Source organism: Bombina bombina, chromosome 3, assembly GCF_027579735.1.
Source record: "Bombina bombina isolate aBomBom1 chromosome 3, aBomBom1.pri, whole genome shotgun sequence".
Lineage (NCBI taxonomy): Eukaryota > Metazoa > Chordata > Amphibia > Anura > Bombinatoridae > Bombina > Bombina bombina.
The window spans coordinates 43,570,300-43,594,259 of NC_069501.1; the positions used below are offsets into that span (position 1 = coordinate 43,570,300).

General features: G+C 43.3%; 1 protein-coding gene across 4 annotated transcripts in view; it reads left to right on the top strand.

Annotated features, from left to right (window-relative positions):
- Positions 1-23,960, top strand: part of KPNA1 (karyopherin subunit alpha 1) — a 244,350-nt gene that overhangs the window by 102,071 nt on the left and 118,319 nt on the right. For all 4 annotated transcript variants that reach the window (XM_053705809.1, XM_053705810.1, XM_053705808.1 and 1 more), the window contains 2 exons: positions 365-472; positions 665-764. In XM_053705809.1, the coding sequence (XP_053561784.1) occupies positions 365-472; positions 665-764 (208 nt within the window). The remainder of the gene's footprint in view (positions 1-364; positions 473-664; positions 765-23,960) is intronic.

The window sequence follows — 23,960 nt, forward strand, 5'->3', positions numbered from 1 at the left end:
TGTGCTCACTCTTGTTAAAGGGACACAACCCAAATCAAATTTGTTCCACTGAATATATTCCAGTATTCATTTTATATAGTTATTCAGAATTTTAAGGGCAGTGTTGATACAAAATTACTCAGAGCACTCAATGATTTTTCTCTACTTCCTAAACACAAAATCATCATTACCTGATTTAAAAGGCCAAACTACTAAATAGACCTGATTTAACCTCATAATAGTATGTACCTTAGACAACACAACAATCCAAAACAGGTCTTCATCCGTACAATAACCGTCAAGCAATCTGCTTGCACGCGGTGCTTGATAGTGTTCTGATGTTTGTTCTATGTCCAAGATCACACCTGATGTGTTCCCTCTGCAGCTCTTCAAGCGCCGGAATGTCGCCACTGCGGAGGAAGGCACAGAAGAGGAAGTCATGTCAGATGGAGGCTTCCACGAGGCTCAGCTAAACAACATGGAGATGGCAGCGGTATGTGCTAAATACTAGAGCCTGAACAGTTCTTTTGATGTAACAAAGTCTTTTAGTGAGAGACATATTAGTTATCTGTTACAATATCCTGTTTAGGGATAGAAGTGGTAACTCAGGTTATAACTGTGCATAAGATGTTTAGTAGAATGCCCTTTACTAAGAGCTCTGTTTACCTCCCTCTTCTTTTCTTAGAGCGGAGTAATCAGCACTGACATGATAGAGATGATTTTCTCTAACAACCCAGAGCAGCAGCTTGCCGCTACACAGAAGTTCAGAAAATTACTTTCAAAAGGTAAATGACCACATCTTGTACTAAGTCAGCACACAACACAATGTTCCTATTCACATATTTAGGGGTACACAGAAAAGAGCTCATATCAGAAGGAACAGCACTTCAGTAGTTTGATGTATTCCAGGTGACCATCCAGGAACACATTCACTCATTCTTAAATGTTCTCTTCTTTTAAAAACACAACTGGGCTAAAAGACTATGTTCCCCAGTGGTTATAGAACTACCTATGGAGGCATTGTATATGTAAAATAATAACTGTTCTCACTGATTGGTTTTTATATATATATATTGCCACACAGGTTGCACTCCACCACTCATACACTACTTATGGTGCTTGAGCAAACTTAATGCACAGGATCAGCACTCTCTTTTGAGTATTTATTGTGACGTTAAAGGGACACAAAGTTCCCCTTCCTCAGTCTCAAAGGAGACTGTTGAGTCTGTGAATTTGTTCACAGTTTGGATATATATATATATATATATATATATATACATACACACACACTGTATATGGCAAAAGTATGTGGATACCTGACCATCACACCTATATGAACTTGTTGGATATCCCTTTCCAAAACCATACACTTAAATATGGAGTTACCCCCCCCCCCCCCTTTTCTTAAATGGAAATAGTCCACAGCTGCATTCATTACTTTTGGAAAATAAGAACTTGGCCACCAGGAGGAGGCAAAGACACCGCAGCCAAATGCTTAAATACTCATCCCACTCTCCTCATCCCCCAGTCATTCTTTGCCTTTCGTCCCAGGAGGTTGGCAGAGATGTGTCATAATTTATTTTGTCTCTTATGGAGGGTAGTACTCTTCGGCATGGGACAGGAGTTTTAAGTAATCCTGTCAGTCTCTCAGTGAGGGCTTGGATGAAAGTTAGAGTCCGGAGATGCAGGGAGAGTCTTTCTGCGAAATCATCCTGACTCATGTTAACAGCTCCTCAAGCAATCGGCGTTGTCGAACTTCAATCCGCTGCCTGCTTTCTTCTCTCAAGTCCATGGCGGAGGTGAGGCTACTATCCATCACACTTGAAGGGCCCTGTTCCTGTTCCATTGCGTAGATTCCGGTAAGATCGTTTCATTTTACTTTCTTTATGAACGTACTGTAATACAAATGTTTTCCCGAGAGGCTACCACCTTGCGGGTCTATCTTAACATAAGGGTCTCAGGGAGTCATCCTTTAGTATCTTGGAATCAAGGGTTAATATCTCCTGAGGGGGGTTATTGAACAGGGGGGGTTATAATCATGTTTGTTATGTGATTCAACCTGCTTATGTGTGGTGTTTATTGGGCTCGTGGTATGGAACATTGAGGCCTTTGGAAGAGCTTTTTTGGTCTATACAGTTCACCTTGTGGTCGGGCGTGGTTACACTCCGTCTTCCATTTCCGCATTCCCGACCATGTGGCGAAGGAGAAATTCTAGTCCGCAGGGGTCTGGTCATAGGAGGTGGTGAGTGCCCCAGCCATTGTGGGTGTCAGGTGCCGTTTTTGTTTTACTTCTTTAGTCCATATTTGCATATCCTCTATCCAGTTATGGAGGATTTTGATGCTGAGACTATTCTAATTTCTCCAACATTGGTGTGTCCGGTCATCCTTACTTGTGGGATATTCTCTTCCCCAACAGGAAATGGCAAAGAGTCCAAGCAAAGCTGGTCACATGATCCCTCCTAGGCTCCGCCCACCGCAGTCATTCTCTTTGCCGTTGCACAGGCAACATCTCCACGGAGATGGTTAAGAGTTTTTTGGTGTTTAAATGTAGTTTTTATTCTTCTATCAAGTGTTTGTTATTTTAAAATAGTGCTGGTATGTACTATTTACTCTGAAACAGAAAAGGATGAAGATTTCTGTTTGTAAGAGGAAGATGATTTTAGCAGACAGTAACTAAAATCGGTTGCTGTTTCCACATAGGACTGTTGAGATGAAGTAACTTCAGTTGGGGGAAACAGTTAGCAGACTTTTCTGCTTAAGGTATGACTAGCCATATTTCTAACAAGACTGTGTAATGCTGGAAGGCTGTCATTTCCCCTCATGGGGACCGGTAAGCCATTTTCTTAGTCAAAAACAAACAGAATAAAGGGCTTATTATCGGCTAAAAAAACTGGTAGACATTTTTATGGGCTAAATCGATTGCTTTATTTGTGCATATTATTCAGATTTAGGCTAATAATTGGCATTTATAATCTTGGGGAACGTTTATAAAACGGCAGGCACTGTATTGGACACCTTTTTCAGTCAGGGGGCCTTTCTAGTCATAGACTGAGCCTCATTTTCGCGCCATTAATGCGCAGTTGTTTTTTGAGAGCAGGGCATGCAGATGCATGTGTGAGGATCTAAGAATCTCTGAAAAAGCTTTTAGAAGGCGTCATTTGGTATCGTATTCCCCTCAGGGCTTGGTTGGGTCTTAGCAAAGACTATATCTGGGACTGTATAGGGGTTAAATTGAAAAACGGCTCCGGTTCCGTTATTTTAAGGGTTAAAGCTCAGACACTGTGGTGAAATTTTGGTAATTTTTGAACAATTCCTTCATACTTTTTCACATATTCAGTAATAAAGTGTTTTCAGTTTGAAATTTAAAGTGACAGTAACGGTTTTATTTTAAAACGTTTTTTGTGCTTTGTTGACAAGTTTAAGCCTGTTTAACATGTCTGTACCTTCAGATAAGCTATGTTCTATATGTATGAAAGCCAATGTGTCTCCCCATTTAAATTTATGTGATAATTGTGCCATAGCATCCAAACAAAGTAAGGACAGTACTGCCACAAATAATGATATTGCCCAGATGATTCCTCAAATGAGGGGAGTAAACATGATAGTACATCATCTTCTACTGTGTCTACACCAGTTTTGCCCATGCAGGAGGCCCCTAGTACATCTAGTGCGCCAATACTTATTACCATGCAACAATTAACGGCTGTAATGGATAACTCCATAGCAAATCTTTTATCCAAAATGCCTACTTATCAGAGAAAGCGCGATTGCTCTGTTTTAAACACTGAAGAGCAAGAGGACGCTGATGATAATTGTTCTGTCATACCCTCACACCAATCTGAAGGGGCCATGAGGGAGGTTTTGTCTGAGGGAGAAATTTCAGATTCAGGAAAAATTTCTCATCAAGCTGAACCTGATGTTGTGACATTTAAATTTAAATTAGAACATCTCCGCGTACTGCTTAAGGAGGTGTTATCTACTCTGGATGATTGTGACAATTTGGTCATTCCAGAGAAATTATGCAAGATGGACAGGTTCCTAGAGGTTCCGGTGCCCCCCGACGCTTTTCCTATACCCAAGCGGGTGGCGGACATAGTAAATAAAGAGTGGGAAAAGCCCGGCATACCTTTTGTTCCTCCCCCTATATTTAAGAAATTATTTCCTATGGTCGACCCCAGAAAGGACATATGGCAGACAGTCCCCAAGGTCGAGGGGGCAGTTTCTACTCTAAACAAACGCACTACTATTCCTATCGAAGATAGTTGTGCTTTCAAAGATCCTATGTATAAAAAATTGGAAGGTTTGCTTAAAAAGATTTTTGTACAGCAAGGCTACCTTCTACAACCAATTTCATGCATTGTTCCTGTCACTACGGCAGCGTGGTTCTGGTTCGAGGAACTAGAAAAGTCGCTCAGTAGAGAGACTCCATATGAGGAGGTTATGGACAGAGTTCACGCACTTAAATTGGCTAACTCTTTTATTTTAGATGCCGCTTTGCAATTAGCAAAATTAGCGGCGAAAAATTCAGGGTTTGCTATCGTGGCGCGCAGAGCGCTTTGGCTAAAGTCTTGGTCAGCGGATGTGTCATCCAAGACAAAATTGCTTAACATTCCTTTCAAAGGTAAAACTTTATTTGGACCTGATTTGAAAGAGATTATTTCAGACATCACTGGGGGAAAGGGCCACGCCCTTCCACAGGATAGGTCTTTTAAGGCTAAAAATAAACATAATTTTCGTCCCTTTCACAGAAATGGACCAGCCTCTAATTCTGCATCCTCTAAGCAAGAGGGTAATGCCTCACAACCCAAACCAGCCTGGAAACCAATGCAAGGCTGGAACAAGGGTAAGCAGGCCAAGAAGCCTGCCACTGCTAACAAAACAGCATGAAGGAGTAGCCCCCGATCCGGGACCGGATCTGGTGGGGGGCAGACTTTCTCTCTTTGCTCAGGCTTGGGCAAGAGATGTTCAGGATCCTTGGGCGCTAGAAATAGTTTCTCAAGGTTATCTCCTGGAATTCAAGGAACTACCCCCAAGGGGAAGGTTCCACAAGTCTCACTTATCCTCAAACCAAATAAAGAGACAGGCATTCTTACATTGTGTAGAAGACCTGTTAAAGATGGGAGTGATACACCCAGTTCCAATAAAGGAACAAGGAATGGGATTTTATTCCAATCTGTTCGTAGTTCCCAAAAAAGAGGGAACGTTCAGACCAATTTTGGATTTGAAGATCCTAAACAAATTTCTCAGGGTACCATCGTTCAAAATGGAAACCATTCGAACGATTCTACCCACCATCCAGGAAAGTCAATTTATGACTACCGTGGATCTAAAGGATGCGTACCTACATATCCCTATCCACAAGGAACATCATCAGTTCCTAAGGTTCGCTTTTCTGGACAAACATTACCAGTTTGTGGCTCTTCCATTCGGATTAGCCACTGCTCCAAAGATTTTCACAAAGGTGCTAGGGTCCCTTCTAGCGGTTCTAAGACCAAGGGGCATTGCAGTAGTACCTTACTTGGACGACATTCTAATACAAGCGTCGTCCCTGTCAAAGGCAAAGGCTCATACGGACATCGTTCTAGCCTTTCTCACATCTCACGGATGGAAGGTGAACAAAGAAAAGAGTTCTCTGTTCCCGTCAACAAGAGTTCCCTTCTTGGGAACAATAATAGATTCCTTAGAAATGAGGATTTTTCTGACAGAGGTCAGAAAATCAAAACTTCTAAGTTCTTGTCAAGTGCTTCATTCTGTTCCTCGTCCTTCCATAGCGCAGTGCATGGAAGTAATAGGATTGATGGTTGCAACAATGGACATAGTTCCCTTTGCACGAATTCATCTAAGACCATTACAACTGTGCATGCTCAAACAGTGGAATGGGGATTATACAGACTTGTCTCCAATGATTCAAGTAGATCAAAAGACCAGAGATTCACTCCGTTGGTGGCTGACCCTGGACCATCTGTCTCAGGGAATGAGCTTCCGCAGGCCAGAGTGGGTCATTGTCACGACCGACGCCAGTTTAGTGGGCTGGGGTGCGGTCTGGGAATCCCTGAAAGCTCAGGGTCTATGGTCTCGGGAGGAGTCTCTTCTCCCGATAAACATTCTGGAACAGAGAGCGATATTCAATGCTCTCAGAGCTTGGCCTCAACTAGCAAAGGCCAAATTCATAAGGTTCCAATCAGACAACATGACGACTGTTGCTTATATCAATCATCAAGGGGGAACAAAGAGTTCCCTGCGATGAAAGAAGTGACCAAAATAATTCAATGGGCGGAGGATCACTCCTGCCACTTGTCTGCGATCCACATCCCAGGAGTGGAAAATTGGGAAGCGGATTTTCTGAGTCGTCAGACTTTTCATCCGGGGGAGTGGGAACTCCATCCGGAAATCTTTGCCCAAATAACTCAATTATGGGGCATTCCAGACATGGATCTGATGGCGTCTCGTCAGAACTTCAAGGTTCCTTGCTACGGGTCCAGATCCAGGGATCCCAAGGCGACTCTAGTAGATGCACTAGTAGCACCTTGGACTTTCAACCTAGCTTACGTATTCCCACCGTTTCCTCTCATTCCCAGGCTGATAGCCAGGATCAATCAGGAGAGGGCCTCAGTGATCTTGATAGCTCCTGCGTGGCCACGCAGGACTTGGTATGCAGACCTGGTGAATATGTCATCGGCTCCACCATGGAAGCTACCTTTGAGACAGGACCTTCTTGTTCAAGGTCCATTCGAACACCCAAATCTGGTCTCCCTCCAACTGACGGCTTGGAGATTGAACGCTTGATTCTATCAAAGCGTGGGTTTTCAGATTCGGTGATAGATACTCTGGTTCAGGCCAGAAAACCTGTAACTAGAAAAATTTACCATAAAATATGGAAAAAATATATCTGTTGGTGTGAATCCAAAGGATTCCCATGGAATAAGATAAAAATTCCTAAGATTCTCTCCTTTCTTCAAGAAGGTTTGGAGAAAGGATTATCTGCAAGTTCTCTAAAGGGACAGATCTCTGCTTTATCGGTCTTACTACACAAAAGACTGGCAGCTGTGCCAGATGTTCAAGCTTTTGTTCAGGCTCTGGTTAGGATCAAGCCTGTTTACAGACCTTTGACTCCTCCCTGGAGTCTAAATCTAGTTCTTTCAGTTCTTCATGGGGTTCCGTTTGAACCCTTACATTCCATAGATATTAAGTTACTATCTTGGAAAGTTTTGTTTTTGGTTGCAATTTCTTCTGCTAGAAGAGTTTCAGAGTTATCTGCTCTTCAGTGTTCTCCTCCTTATCTGGTGTTCCATGCAGATAAGGTGGTTTTGCGTACTAAGCCTGGTTTTCTTCCTAAAGTTGTTTCTAACAAAAATATTAACCAGGAGATAGTTGTACCTTCTTTGTGTCCGAATCCAGTTTCAAAGAAGGAACGTTTGTTACACAATTTGGACGTTGTCCGTGCTCTAAAGTTCTATTTAGAGGCTACTAAAGATTTCAGACAAACATCTTCCTTGTTTGTTGTTTATTCTTGTAAAAGGAGAGGTCTAAAAGCGACTTCTACCTCTCTTTCCTTTTGGCTTAAAAGTATTATCCGATTGGCTTATGAGACTGCCGGACGGCAGCCTCCTGAAAGAATCACAGCTCACTCCACTAGGGCTGTGGCTTCCACATGGGCCTTCAAGAACGAGGCTTCTGTTGACCAGATATGTAAGGCAGCGACTTGGTCTTCACTGCACACTTTTGCCAAATTTTACAAATTTGATACTTTTGCTTCTTCGGAGGCTATTTTTGGGAGAAAGGTTTTGCAAGCTGTGGTGCCTTCCGTTTAGGTGACCTGATTTGCTCCCTCCCTTCATCCGTGTCCTAAAGCTTTGGTATTGGTTCCCACAAGTAAGGATGACGCCGTGGACCGGACACACCAATGTTGGAGAAAACAGAATTTATGCTTACCTGATAAATTACTTTCTCCAACGGTGTGTCCGGTCCACGGCCCGCCCTGGTTTTTTAATCAGGTCTGATTAATTATTTTCTCTAACTACAGTCACCACGGTACCATATGGTTTCTCCTATATATATTTCCTCCTGTCCGTCGGTCGAATGACTGGGGTGGGCGGAGCCTAGGAGGGATCATGTGACCAGCTTTGCTGGGACTCTTTGCCATTTCCTGTTGGGGAAGAGAATATCCCACAAGTAAGGATGACGCCGTGGACCGGACACACCGTTGGAGAAAGTAATTTATCAGGTAAGCATAAATTCTGTTTTCAGATTCGGTTATGGAGGATTCTGATACTGAGACTGTTTTAATTTCAGATTCAGATTCTGCGTCCGGTGAAGAATCCGGATTGGCCTCGTTGACACATGTCAACCAGTTTTTGTTCTGTATTCCATATGACAGCGCCTTGTTCCTCGGTCTCGGGGAATCAAGGGTCAGCTGAGCCATCCGTCTCTGGGGGTCTTGTCCTTCGAGAGGCGAGTTCCCTACCGCTCCATACGTCTACACATGCGGGTAACCCAGTTTATGATTATTCCTCCTTGCAGGGCGGCTTGTTCCCCCCGGAGGTTGCAGCACGTTTTCGCTTCCACGTATTTTTGGCGATTATTTGTCTGCAGAGCCCAGGCGATTGTGCTCCCCGCCTTGGGGAGGGCCTGTACAGTTCCCTGCGGATGTAACTGTCCCTGAGTGTTGTGCCTTTCGTTACAGAGTTGCGCACCTTACTCTGACTTGTTTTTCAGTTATTAATTGACCCTATCCTTCTCAGATAAGGGAATTTTCAGTCTGCTTCGAGTGGTGCACCTCATTAGTGGGGATGATATAATCTCCTGACTGTTCTACTTGAGATCCTTCACAGTTTTTTTGGAAGATTAGGGCTCCGTGTGGCTGGTCCTGCGGTATGCCTGTTTTCTTATTGGGTTAACCAACAGGTTCCCTTATATTTTATTTTTCTCCGATTCTCCGATTTCTCCTATTTTATTTTGTTTATTTGTTTCCTTCGGGAATCTTCAACTGGGATTGATACTCTCTGTTACTTCTGCGGAAGTGTTTTTGGGGACATGTTAGTCCTATGTTTGTCTGTTTTCTCTTCTTCCCCTCTGAGAGAGGATTCATGCAGCTTGATGGTTAGGACCCAGGTTGCAGGCTGGTCCTGTTGGGTTCGGTTTTGTCTTGTGACTGTTCAGACACGTGGCGCAGTTCTGATTGGCTGGTCTGGTCGAGGCGCTGAGTGTTCATGTTTGTATTCAACTAAGCATTCTAGAGGACTTGTGGGTCCGCGAGGCAGGAGGGGTTGTCTCAGTCCTTATAGCCTTCAATTTGGATGACTGGGTCAGTGGAGTTTCTGCAGCGTCGCTCTCCTTGCGTCTGGTAATGTCGGACCCTAGAGTTCCTCCCCCACGGGAGAGTTGGAGGGCTTAGCGCCTTTTTACAGCAGAGTGAGCGGTTTGGCCTTTTCTCCAACATAGGTGTGTCCGGTCCACGGCGTCATCCTTACTTGTGGGATATTCTCTTCCCCAACAGGAAATGGCAAAGAGCCCAGCAAAGCTGGTCACATGATCCCTCCTAGGCTCCGCCTACCCCAGTCATTCTCTTTGCCGTTGTACAGGCAACATCTCCACGGAGATGGCTTAGAGTTTTTTAGTGTTTAACTGTAGTTTTTATTATTCAATCAAGAGTTTGTTATTTTAAAATAGTGCTGGTATGTACTATTTACTCTGAAACAGAAAAGAGATGAAGATTTCTGTTTGTATGAGGAAAATGATTTTAGCAACCGTTACTAAAATCCATGGCTGTTCCACACAGGACTGTTGAGAGGAATTAACTTCAGTTGGGGGAACAGTGAGCAGTCTTTTGCTGCTTGAGGTATGACACATTCTAACAAGACGATGTAATGCTGGAAGCTGTCATTTTCCCTATGGGATCCGGTAAGCCATTTTTATTCACACAGTAAATAAGGGCTTCACAAGGGCTTATTAAGACTGTAGACATTTTCTGGGCTAAATCGATCATATTTACACATATTTAGCCTTGAGGAATAATTTAATCTGGGTATTTTTTGTAAAATAATATCGGCAGGCACTGTTTTAGACACTTTATTCTATTGGGGCTTTCCCTAATCATAGTCAGAGCCTCATTTTCGCGCCGGTATGGCGCACTTGTTTTTGAGAACAGCATGACATGCAGCTGCATGTGTGTGGAGCTCTGATACATAGAAAAGTCTTTCTGAAGGCATTATTTGGTATCGTATTCCCCTTTGGGCTTGGTTGGGTCTCAGCAAAGCAGATTCCAGGGACTGTAAAGGGGTTAAATATAAAAACGGCTCCGGTTCCGTTATTTTAAGGGTTAAAGCTTCCAAATTTGGTGTGCAATACTTTTAAGGCTTTAAGACACTGTGGTGAAATTTTGGTGAATTTTGAACAATTCCTTCATACTTTTTCGCAATTGCAGTAATAAAGTGTGTTCAGTTTAAAATTTAAAGTGACAGTAACGGTTTTATTTTAAAACGTTTTTTGTGCTTTGTTATCAAGTTTATGCCTGTTTAACATGTCTGAACTACCAGATAGATTGTGTTCTGACTGTGGGGAAGCCAAGGTTCCTTCTCATTTAAATAGATGTGATTTATGTCATAATAAATTTAGTAAAAATGATGCCCAAGATGATTCCTCAAGTGAGGGGAGTAAGCATGGTACTGCATCATCCCCTCCTTCGTCTACACCAGTTTTGCCCATACAGGAGGCCCCTAGTACATCTAGCGCGCCAATACTCCTTACTATGCAACAATTAACGGCTGTAATGGATAATTCTATCAAAAACATTTTAGCCAATATGCCCACTTATCAGCGAAAGCGCGACTGCTCTGTTTTAGAAAATACTGAAGAGCATGAGGCCGCTGATGATATTGTTTCTGAAGGGCCCCTACACCAGTCTGAGGGGGCCAGGGAGGTTTTGTCTGAGGGAGAAATTTCAGATTCAGGAAAAATTTCTCAACAAGCTGAACCTGATGTGATTACTTTTAAATTTAAGTTGGAACATCTCCGCGCTCTGCTTAAGGAGGTGTTATCCAATTTGGATGATTGTGATTATCTGGTCATTCCAGAAACACTATGTAAAATGGACAAGTTCCTAGAGGCCCCGGGGCCCCCCGAAGCTTTTCCTATACTCAAGCGGGTGGCGTACATTGTTAATAAAGAATGGGACAGGCCCGGTGTACCTTTCGTACCTCCCCCCATATTTAAAAAATTGTTTCCTATAGTCGACCCCAGAAAGGACTTATGGCAGACAGTCCCCAAGGTCGAGGGGGCGGTTTCTACTCTAAACAAGCGCACCACTATACCCATAGAAGATAGTTGTGCTTTCCAAGATCCTATGGATAAAAAATTAGAAGGTTTGCTAAAAAAGATGTTTGTTCAGCAAGGTTACCTTCTACAACCAATTGCATGCATTGTCCCTGTCACTACAGCCGCGTGTTTCTGGTGCGATGAGCTAGAAAAGGCGATTATTAGTAATTCTTCTTCTTATGAGGAGATTATGGACAGAATTCGTGCTCTTAAATTGGCTAATTCTTTCACCCTAGACGCCACCTTGCAATTGGCTAGGTTAGCGGCGAAAAATTCTGGGTTTGCTATTGTGGCGCGCAGAGCGCTTTGGTTAAAATCTTGGTCAGCGGATGCGCCTTCCAAGAACAAATTGTTTGACATTCCTTTCAAGGGGAAAACACTGTTTGGCCCTGACTTGAAAGAGTTTATCTCTGATATCACTGGGGGCAAGGGCCACGCCCTTCCTCAGAATAGGTCTTTCAAGGCCAAAAATAAACCTAATTTTCGTCCCTTTCGCAGAAACGGACCAGCCCCAAGTGCTACGTCCTCTAAGCAGGAGGGTAATACTTCTCAAGCCAATCTAGCCTGGAGACCAAGGCAAGGCTGGAACAAAGGAAAGCAGGCCAAGAAACCTGCCACTGCTCCCAAGACAGCATGAGATGCGGGCCCCCGATCCGGGACCGGATTTGGTGGGGGGCAGACTCTCTCTCTTCACTCAGGCTTGGGCAAGAGATGTTCTGGATCCTTGGGCGCTAGAAATAGTCTTCCAAGGTTATCTTCTGGAAGTGATTCATCCTGTTCCATTAAAAGAACGAGGGATGGGGTTCTACACCAATCTGTTCGTAGTTCCCAAAAAAGAGGGAACGTTCAGACCAATCTTAGATCTCAAGATCCTAAACAAGTTTCTCAAGGTTCCATCGTCCAAAATGGAAACCATTCGAACAATCCTTCCATCCAGAAAGGTCAATTCTTGACCACGGTGGATTTAAAGGATGCGTATCTACATATTCCTGTCCACAAGGAACATCATCGGTTCCTAAGGTTCGCATTCCTGGACAAGCATTACCAGTTCGTGGCGCTTCCTTTCGGATTAGCCACTGTTCCAAGGATTTTCACAAAGGTACTAGGGTCCCTTCTGGCGGTGCTAAGACCAAGGGGCATTGCTGTAGTACCTTACTTGGACGACATTCTGATTCAAGCGTCGTCCCTTCCTCAAGCAAAGGCTCACACGGACATAGTCCTGGCCTTTCTCAGATCTCACGGATGGTAAGTGAACGTGGAAAAGAGTTCTCTATCTCCGTCGACAAGAGTTCCCTTCTTGGGAACAATAATAGACTCCTTAGAAATGAGGATTTTTCTGACAGAGACCAGAAAAACAAAACTTCTAAACTCTTGTCGGATACTTCCTTCCGTTCCTCTTCCTTCCATAGCACAGTGCATGGAAGTGATAGGTTTGAGGGTAGCGGCAATGGACATAGTTCCTTTTGCGCGCATTCATCTAAGACCATTTCAATTGTGTATGCTCAGTCAGTGGATTGGGGACTATACAGACTTGTCTCCGAAGATACAAGTAAATCAGAGGACCAGAGACTCACTCCGTTGGTGGCTGTCCCTGGACAACCTGTCGCTAGGGGTGACCTCCCGCAGACCAGAGTGGGTCATTGTCACGACCGACGCCAGTCTGATGGGCTGGGGCGCGGTCTGGGGATCCCTGAAAGCTCAGGGTCTTTGGTCTCGGGAAGAATCTCTTCTACCGATAAATATTCTGGAACTGAGAGAGATATTCAATGCTCTCAAGGCTTGGCCTCAGCTAGCGAGGGCCAAGTTCATACGGTTTCAATCAGACAACATGACGACTGTTGCGTACATCAACCATCAGGGGGGAACAAGGAGTTCCCTGGCGATGGAAGAAGTGACCAAAATCATTCAATGGGCGGAGACTCGCTCCTGCCACCTGTCTGCAATCCACATCCCAGGAGTGGAAACTTGGGAAGCGGATTTTCTGACTCGTCAGACATTGCATCCGGGGGTGTGGGAACTCCATCCGGAAATCTTTGCCCAAATCACTCAACTGTGGGGCATTCCAGACATGGATCTGATGGCCTCTCGTCAGAACTTCAAGGTTCCTTGCTACGGGTCCAGATCCAGGGATCCCAAGGCGACTCTAGTAGATGCACTAGTAGCACCTTGGACCTTCAACCTAGCTTATGTATTCCCGCCGTTTCCTCTCATCCCCAGGCTGGTAGCCAGGATCAATCAGGAGAGGGCGTAGGTGATCTTGATAGCTCCTGCGTAACCACGCAGGACTTGGTAGGCAGATCTGGTGAATATGTCATCGGCTTCACCATGGAAGCTACCTTTGAGACGAGACCTTCTTGTTCAAGGTCCGTTCGAACATCCGAATCTGGTCCTACTCCAGCTGACTGCTTGGAGATTGAACGCTTGATCTTATCAAAGCGAGGGTTCTCAGATTCTGTTATTGATACTCTTGTTCAGGCCAGAAAGCCTGTAACTAGAAAAATTTACCACAAAATATGGAAAAAATATATCTGTTGGTGTGAATCTAAAGGATTCCCTTGGGACAAGGTAAAGATTCCTAGGATTCTATCCTTTCTTCAAGAAGGATTGGAGAAAGGATTATCTGCAAGTTCCTTGAAGGGACAGATTTCTGCCTTGTCTGTGTTACTTCACAAAGAGCTGGCAGCTGTGCCAGATGTTCAAGCCTTTGTTCAGGCTCTGGTTAGAATCAAGCCTGTTTACAAACCTTTGACTCCTCCTTGGAGTCTCAACTTAGTTCTTTCAGTTCTTCAGGGGGTTCCGTTTGAACCCTTACATTCCGTTGATATTAAGTTATTATCTTGGAAAGTTTTGTTTTTGGCTGCAATTTCTTCCGCTAGAAGAGTTTCAGAATTATCTGCTCTGCAGTGTTCTCCTCCTTATCTGGTGTTCCATGCAGATAAGGTGGTTTTACGTACTAAACCTGGTTTTCTTCCAAAAGTTGTTTCTAACAAAAACATTAACCAGGAGATAGTCGTGCCTTCTTTGGGTCCGAAACCAGTTTCGAAGAAGGAACGTTTGTTGCACAATTTGGATGTTGTTCGCGCTCTAAAATTCTATTTAGATGCTACAAAGGATTTTAGACAAACATCTTCCTTGTTTGTTGTTTATTCTGGTAACAGGAGAGGTCAAAAAGCAACTTCTACCTCTCTCTCTTTTTGGATTAAAAGCATCATCAGATTGGCTTACGAGACTGCCGGACGGCAGCCTCCTGAAAGAATCACAGCTAATTCCACTAGGGCTGTGGCTTCCACATGGGCCTTCAAGAACGAGGCTTCTGTTGATCAGATATGTAGGGCAGCGACTTGGTCTTCACTGCACACTTTTACCAAATTTTACAAGTTTGATACTTTTGCTTCTTCTGAGGCTATTTTTTGGGAGAAAGGTTTTGCAAGCCGTGGTGCCTTCCATTTAGGTGACCTGATTTGCTCCCTCCCTTCATCCGTGTCCTAAAGCTTTGGTATTGGTTCCCACAAGTAAGGATGACGCCGTGGACCGGACACACCTATGTTGGAGAAAACAGAATTTATGTTTACCTGATAAATTACTTTCTCCAACGGTGTGTCCGGTCCACGGCCCGCCCTGGTTTTTTAATCAGGTCTGATGATTTATTTTCTTTAACTACAGTCACCACGGTATCATATGGTTTCTCCTATGCAAATATTCCTCCTTAACGTCGGTCGAATGACTGGGGTAGGCGGAGCCTAGGAGGGATCATGTGACCAGCTTTGCTGGGCTCTTTGCCATTTCCTGTTGGGGAAGAGAATATCCCACAAGTAAGGATGACGCCGTGGACCGGACACACCGTTGGAGAAAGTAATTTATCAGGTAAACATAAATTCTGTTTTTTCTTTTGAGGCCCTGGGATTGTTTGTTTTGGACTTGGTCCTCAGCAGCTAGTAGTTTGAAGGGTAGTTCAGCTGCCTTGCAGCGGATGGTTTGCAGAATGTAACCAGCTGCAGCTATTGCACTTTGTCTGTGTTCTGACTAGCTGTTTTTCTGAGACCTGTTTGGTCTTCCTCTGTGGTCTCCCTGTTAGGTCTCCTTTTAGGGGCCTGGGAGATGTTTGTTCCCTGTAAGGAGCACTGGGCGTGGTCTCCTTGGGCTTTCTTGGGGTTCCTCCCGGAGACGCGCCCCTTTCTCCCTGTGATCATCCGCCTGTACGGAGGTGATGTGGAGACTAGCCTTTGCTCGAGTGGTTTTGACCTTGAGGTATCCCCTTGCCTTATTGTCCTAAGGCTGTTGGAGAGTCTAGGGGCTCTAGTGTCGTTGTACGACTTTTACCGCCTTAGCTCCTTTTGAGAGTGGGACTTCGGCAAGAGGTGGAGGTGGAGGTGGTCTCTTCCATAGGTCGGGACTTGCAAGTTTTTCTCATTATCCGGGTTGATCTGGACATTACATTATTATCCCCTTTGGTTGGGTTGTTATATCAGACGGGGTTTTAAGTTTTCGAGTATTGTTTGTTTAAACAATTGGGAGTTAGGATCTGTTTCTCCCTGGGGCTTCCTGTTGCTGAGTTTCAGTCAGCATTTTCCCTTGTGGATCCGGTTGTGGGTTGTTACCGGACTTTTAGGCTCCAGGGCTGATTCGGGGTTCCTCAGTTCCTGGGAACTTGGGCTATGTCCTTTTACTCGGAATCCTTGACCTGGTCTTGGTTGGCCAGGTTTTCTGAGTAACGTTGCTCATTGGGCTTGTTTTGCACCTTAGGTGGCTATTTTTTAGGGGAATCCCTTACAACAGTTCTTCTGCGTTGGGGATTGTTCTCTTTTTTAGCCTGTGGCTTGTGGAAGGTGCTGCTTTTTAGCCCTTTCCCCTTCTTTGGGTGAGAGCTTCTCCTTTTTTTGGAGATGTGGTCCTTTTCTGAGGGCTTCTCCTGGATTCAGGAGATGGGAACTGTGAGTTTCCCTAGCAGAGAGGGGTATTCTCTCTGGGTTATTACGTTCCATATGGAGTCTTGCTGGCTCTGTGTCGAGACTAGTTGGAACTTTTTGATAGATCCTTCAGGTCTATGGTCCTGTCGCCCATTCTATGGAGTCGGGTTGCACCCGTGCTCTGTTGGATTGGATGTGGCCATTCTTCCGCTCGTCTTTGAGCTGGTTTTGGGGTTCTTCTGTTCCCCTGTTCAGACCTTCCGTTGCTGGGGCTGGCCCGACTGGGAGTGGGTTCTGAGAGACGTTGTCATGTCCAGGATCTAGGTGGGCATAGTAGCTAGCTCCATAGGTTTACAAGCAGCGGGTCTAAGATTGGTCCACCTCGGGTTCTGGGTATCACCTCTCTCTCTCTCTTGGAGGACCTTGTGGAGGTTATGTGCTTCCCCCTTTTTGGAAGTCCAGTGGGTAGGTCTGGCGGCTTGGATTGCCTAGAGTGTTCCCTCTCTCTGGGAGTTGTCTTTTGCAATCTGTTCTTTTGCTGGCCACTTTTACTTCTCAGCAAGTATTTTCTGTGTCATCCTGATAATGGCGGCGTGTTCTTGTCTGGGTCTGTTACACGTTTTCTTGTAGCGGAATACTTCAGTATTCTAAGCTCGGACTATGTGAGGACTCCGTCTTCTGTTGTTCCTTTGGTGCTCTTGCTCGACGTTTGAGAGAAAGGTTCTCTGTTACTATGCCCAGTCCTATACCTCCGGTTTCTCCTGGTCTAGGCGTAGTCTCCCCTTGTCTGTCAGGACCCATTTGGTCCCTTGTGAGCTGGGCTCGCTCTGGGGGGTTTCCTTTTATGGATTTTGTGACCTTTCGTTTTTTTCTTTCGGTTCTTCCTGGCCCTATCCCTTTGGGAGTTTAGGCTGGTGTTCCCTTCTTTAGTGAGGGGTGAGTGGTGAGGGACCGACTGTTGGGCAACGGTGTCTACTGGATGCCTGTTGGCTCAGTTGAGTCCGATATTGCAGTCTCTAGCTAGGCTCTGGACGTTTCCTTTCTAAGTTCCTTGGCTTCTGACGAAGCTGGGTTTTTTTGTGGGCAGTGGTTTCAGGCTTGGTGCCCTCAGAATGAGCCGCCTATTTGTACCCTCCCGTCTTGGCATTCAGTGTCCTCTATAGCTTGGTTATTGCTTTACCAAAAGTAATGAATGCAGCTGTGGACTCTTTCTATTTAAGAAGAAAAACATAAATTATGCTTACCTGATAAGAGTCCACAGCTCCCCACCCATACTTTTTATGTGGGGCGTCCTTATTTTATTCTTCTGGCACCTTTCACTCTGATATTTCTTCTACTGTTCCTTGTTCCTCGGCACAATGACTGGGGATGAGGGGAGTGGGAGGAGTATTTAAGCCTTTGGCTGGGGTGTCTTTGCCTCCTCCTGGTGGCCAGGTTCTTATTTCCCAAAAGTAATGAATTCAGCTGTGGACTCTTTTCATCAGAAGAAAAGAAAATTATTAGGTAAGCATAATTTATGTTTTTGTGGCTTTAACAGCTGACACTCTTCTTAGAAATCTTTCAACAAGATTTTGAAAAGTGTCTGTAGAAATTTGTACCCTTTCAGTCAAAAGAGAATTTGTTAGATCAGGCAATTATATTGGATGAAAAGATCTGGCTTGCAATCAGCACTCCAATACATCCCAGAGGTGTTCAGTGGGGTTGAGGTCTGGGATCTGTGCAGACGACTCCAGTTTCTCGAAACTCATCAAGCATTTATGAGACATCTCTTTGTGCACAGAGTTACAGTCATGCTGGACCAGAAAAGGGCCTTCCCCAAACTGTTGCCACAAATTTGGAAGCACCCAATTGTCTAAAATGTCTTTTTATCCTTCGTATCTATGTATCCTTTGCTGGAACTAATGGGCCTAGCTCCAACCCTCAAAAACTGCCCCAACCAGTACTCCTCATCCAAACTTTCCTCCTGACATCAACCACAATCAGATTCTTCCATCAGACTGCCAGATAGTGAAGCCTCATTTATCAATCCAGAGAACACGTTTCCACTGCTCTAGAGTCCAGTAGCAGCTGATTTACACCACTCCAGCAGACGCTTGGCATTGTGCATGTTGATTCTTCTAGACGCTTTCACTTCACAATAATAACCGGGGCAAAACTAGTAGAATCTCACAAAATTACTTGCAAAGGTAGCATCCTATCACAGTATCACGTTTAAAGTCACTGAGTCCTTCAGTATGACTCACTATACTATGGCAATTTAATGGCTATGTGCTGGATTTTATGTTGGCAATGGGTATGGTTTAAACACCTGAACTCAATAATTAGCAGCGGTGTTCACATACCTTTGGTCATATAGTGTGTGTGTGTTTATATATGTCTGAAATTCCAGCAAGTGTAGTCTATAATTTATTATATATAAGTAGACCCTTGCTGCTGCCGAAATCTAAAAAGGTCTGCTTACAAAGGCCCCCGCCAGAGTAACCACCCTTTATGTAAAAGAAAAGGTGCAATCCAAGGAAAGAAATGGGCACATTCAAGGGGTAAATCTACAAAGACTAACCTGAAGCAGTGTAATATATACAATGTTATATGGTAAACAGAGATAAATCTATATCAGAATAAAGATACCGTTAAGGCTATCGGTTAATATTTTGTGGGTGTCTGTATGTGCATAATAAAAATTTGTCAAAAGACCATAAAAAATAGTTAATAAAAATAGATACAAATAGAACTGAAAACAATTACCATAAAATTTGATAAGTGGGAATTTCAACACATCCACTAGAACATATAATTCAATAGACGTCCAAGCAGTCATTCAAGGAACATATAACTTGTGATGACGTTGAAATACAATCTCTTCCGAATTTCCTACTTACATAATCTAACCTCAATCTGATGAGGTAAGTGCCACACTCAGTCTAGAAGAACTCTCTGTCGCCATTGCTCCAGTGATCTTGCTTCGGTCCTCCCTGGGTATCGTAGGCTCCCCATTCTATGCAATGGTAGCCCAAGGGAATAAAATAGAAAACACACTAGTGCAACATTGTATGTTTAAAAGTTACCAATGTTTAATTAACACACAATGATAAAACCTGCTTACACTATTCAATCTCAATCTAGTATGAAGTATCAGCGAATGCGCCCATTTCTATCCTTGGCTTGTGTATATATATATATATATATATATATATATATATATATATATATATATATATATATACAGGTGGCCCTCGTTTTACAACGGTTCAATTTACACCGTTTCAGAATAACAACCTTTTTTTCCAGTCATGTGACTGCTATTGAAAAGCATTGAGAAGCAGTGCATTGATTAAAATAGCCAGTAGGTGGAGCTGTCCGCTTGTGTTGCAGCAAAGCAAACTGAAATTAGTCAGTTTAACCAGACCTGAGCTATCGAGCAGATTTCAAAGGATCAAGATCTTCCTGTCTATAAATCAGTCCAGATTGGAATGCATAGAAAGAACTGTTTGCAGAAAAAGTGAAGTCTGTGTTGTGTGATTATTTTATTAGGTTTATAATGCTGTTTAGCAAATGTTTTTGTTCATTTAACTTAGTTTAATTATATATTCTGTGTTGTGTAATTATTTTATTAGGTTTATAATGCTGTTTAGCATTTAAAGTCTTAATTTCAAAGCTTTAAAAATAATGTTTCTCTTGTTAAGTGTAGTCAGTCCACGGGTCATCCATTACTTATGGAATATATCTCTTCCTAACAGGAAGCTGCAAGAGGATCACCCAAGCAGAGCTGCTATATAGCTCCTCCCCTCACATGTCATATTCAGTCATTCTCTTGCAGCCTAACTAAAGATAGGTCGCTGTGAGAGGTCTGTGGTGTTTTTTAACTTAGTTTATTTCTTCAATCAAAAGTTTGTTATTTTAAATGGCACCGGAGTGTGCTGTTTGTTCTCAGGCAGCATTAGAAGAAGAATCTGCCTGCGTTTTCTATGATCTTAGCAGACGTAACTAAGATCCACTGGCTGTTCTCATCTGAGGAGTGAGGTAACTTCAGAAAAGGGGAATAGCATGCAGGGCCCCCCTGCAAACGAGGTATGTGCAGTAAATTATTTTTCTGAGGAATGGAATTGACTGAGAAAATACTGCTGATACCAATGTAACGTAAGTTCAGCCTTAAATGCAGTGATAGCGACTGGTATTAGGCTGATGAGTGTGTGTACACTGAATGTATTTTTCTAAGGAATGGAATTGACTCTGAAAATACTGTTAATACTGAAATAATGTATAAGCCTTAACTGCAGTAAAAGCGACTGGTAGCAGGCTTATTAATAACACTTCATAACTTTTAAAATGTATGTTCAAAACGTTTAATGGCATGTTAATCGTTTTTTGGGAGGTACTTGGTGATAAAACTTATTGGGGCATGATTTTTACCACATGGCCATCTTTGTTTTCTGCATAGAAACAGTTATCTGAGCTTCCCCACTGTTGTAATATGAGTGGGAGGGGCCTATTTTAGCGCTTTTTTGCGCAGTAAAAATTCAGTCACAATCTGTCTACTTCATCCTCCATGATCCAGATCGTCTCTAGAGAGCTCAGGGGTCTTCAAAATTCATTTTGTGGGAGGTAATCAGTCACAGCAGACCTGTGACAGTGTGTTTTGACTGTGTTAAAAACGTTAATTATTAAATTGTTATCCGTTTTTGAGTATTAAGGGGTTAATCATCCATTTGCTGGTGGGTGCAATCCTTTGCTAACTTAATACATTTACTGTGAAAAATTGGTTGCTATAACTATTTTGGTTCATTGTTATTTCAACTGTGACAGCTTTTTATGCTTCTTAAAGGCACAGTAGCATTTTTTATATTGCTTGTAAATTTATTTAGAAAAGTATTTCCAAGCTTGCTAGTCTCATTGCTAGTCTGTTTAAACATGTCTGACTCAGATGAATCTCTTTGTTCACTATGTTTAACCCCTTAATGACAGAGGACGTACCAGGTACGTCATAGGAAAAAACTCCCTTAGTGACAATTGACGTACCTGGTACGTCCTCTGTTGTCTGAAGTGCTGGAAGCGATCACGATCGCTTCCAGCTGCTTCCAAGGGATTGTAGTGATGCCTCAATATTGAGGCATCACTGCAATCCCCTATTTTACATACCGATGCAGAAAGGGCCACTCTGTGGCCCTTTCTGAACCGGCACTGATACTAACAAATTCGTTGGTTGATGGTTGCAGCCTTTATCTCTATCAGCCTTATTATATTGCCCAATGCGATCTTACCTATTTTGCCGTTTTTACCGGAGCGGCGATTGCGGCCGGGGGGACGGGGGGATGGGTGCCGATAATGAAAGAAAAAAAAAAAAAGACCAATGTGGAAGCAGGGGGATCTTAGCTCTTTAGTAAGGGATCTGGGAGGGGGAGGGATGTAGATCGTTTAGGGGGTCCAGCTACACTACAGAAAACAAGTATTACATAGAAAAAAGTTTAAAAAAAAACTATTTTGGGGGGCAAATTGGGTACTGGCAGACAGCTGCCAGTACCCAAGATGGCGGCAAATAGTTAGAGGGGGAGGTTTAGAGAGATGTATTGGGGGGGATCAGGGAGGTTGTGGGGTAAGGGGGGATCCATCACTGCAGACTGTATGAAAAAATAAAAAAAATAATAATAAATTATTTTTATTTCAGTACTGGCAGACTTTCTGCCAGTACTTAAGATGGCGGTGACAATTGTGAGGTGGGGGAGGGAAGAGAGCTCTTTGAGGGGGGTCAGGGGGTGGGATGTGTCAGGTGGGAGGCTGATCTCTACGCTAAAGCTAAAAATTAACCCTACAAGCTACCTAATTAACCCCTTAACTGCTGGGCATATTACAAGTGTGGTGCGCAGCAGTATTAAACGGCCTTATTATTACCAATAAGCAACGCCAAAGCCATATATGTCTGCTATTTCTGAACAAAGGGGATCCCAGAGAAGCATTTACAACCATTTGTGCCATAATTGCACAAGCTGTTTGTAAATAATTTCAGTGAGAAACCTAAAATTGTGAAAAATTTAAGTTTTTTTTTTTATTTGATCGTATTTGGCGGTAAAATGGTGGCATGAAATATACCAAAATGGGCCTAGATCAATACTTTGCGATGTCTTCTAAATATAAATATATACATGTCAAGGGATATTCAGGTATTCCTGAAAGATATCAGTGTTCCAATGTAACTAGCGCTAATTCTGGAAAAAAGTGGTTTGGAAATAGCAAAGCGCTACTTGTATTTATGGCCCTATAACTTGCAAAAAAAGCAAAGAACATGTAACAGATTTTGGGGGTCAAAGTTAGAAAAAGTGTGTTTTTTTTTCAATTTTTTCCTCATATTTTACATTTTTTTATAGTAAATTATAAGATATGATGAAAATAATGGTATCTTTAGAAAGTCCATTTAATGGCGAGAAAAACGGTATATAATATGTATGGTACAGTAAATGAGTAAGAGGAAAATTACATCTAAACACAAACACTGCAGAAATGTAAAAATAGCCATTGTCATTAAGGGTAAGAAAATTGAAAAATGGTCCGGTCATTAAGGGGTTAAAGGCCAATGTGGAGCCCAATAGAAATTTGTGTACTAATTGCATTGATGTTACTTTAAATAAATCTCAATCTTTACATGTAAAGAAATTATCACCAGACAACGAGGGGGAAGTTATGCCGACTAACTCTCCTCACGTGTCAGTACCTTCGCCTCCCGCTCAGGAGGTGCGTGATTTTGTGGCGCCAAGTACATCAGGGAGGCCCTTACAAATCACTTTGCAAGACATGGCTACTGTTATGACAGAAGTATTATCTAAATTGCCAGAATTAAGAGGCAAGCGCGATAGCTCTGGGTTAAGGACAGAGCGCGCGGATGAGGTGAGAGCCATGTCAGATACTGCGTCACAGTTTGCAGAACATGAAGACGGAGAGCTTCATTCTGTGGGTGACGGATCTGATCCAGGGAGACTGGATTCAGAGATTTCTAATTTTAAATTTAAGCTTGAGAACCTCCGCATATTGCTAGGGGAGGTATTAGCGGCTCTGAATGATTGTAACACGGTTGCAATTCCAGAAAAATTATGTAGGTTGGATAGATACTATGCAGTACCGGTGTGTACTGACGTGTTTCCTATACCTAAAAGGCTTACAGAGATTATTAGCAAGGAGTGGGATAGACCTGGTGTGCCTTTTTCCCCTCCTCCCATATTTAGGAAAATGTTTCCTATAGACGCCACCACACGAGACTTATGGCAGACGGTCCCTAAGGTGGAGGGAGCAGTTTCTACTTTAGCTAAGCGTACCACTATCCCGGTGGAGGATAGTTGTGCCTTTTCAGATCCAATGGATAAGAAATTAGAGGGTTACCTTAAGAAAATGTTTGTTCAACAAGGTTTTATCTTACAGCCCCTTGCATGCATTGCGCCTGTCACTGCTGCGGCAGCATTCTGGTTTGAGTCTCTGGAAGAGGCCATTCGCACAGCTCCATTGGATGAAATTATGAACAAGCTTAAAGCACTTAAGCTAGCTAACGCATTTGTTTCTGATGCCGTCGTACATTTAACCAAACTTACGGCTAAGAACTCCGGATTCGCCATCCAAGCACGCAGAGCGCTATGGCTTAAATCCTGGTCAGCTGACGTGACTTCTAAATCTAAATTGCTTAATATTCCTTTCAAAGGGCAGACCTTATTCGGGCCCGGCTTGAAAGAAATTATAGCTGACATTACGGGAGGTAAGGGCCATGCTCTACCTCAGGACAGG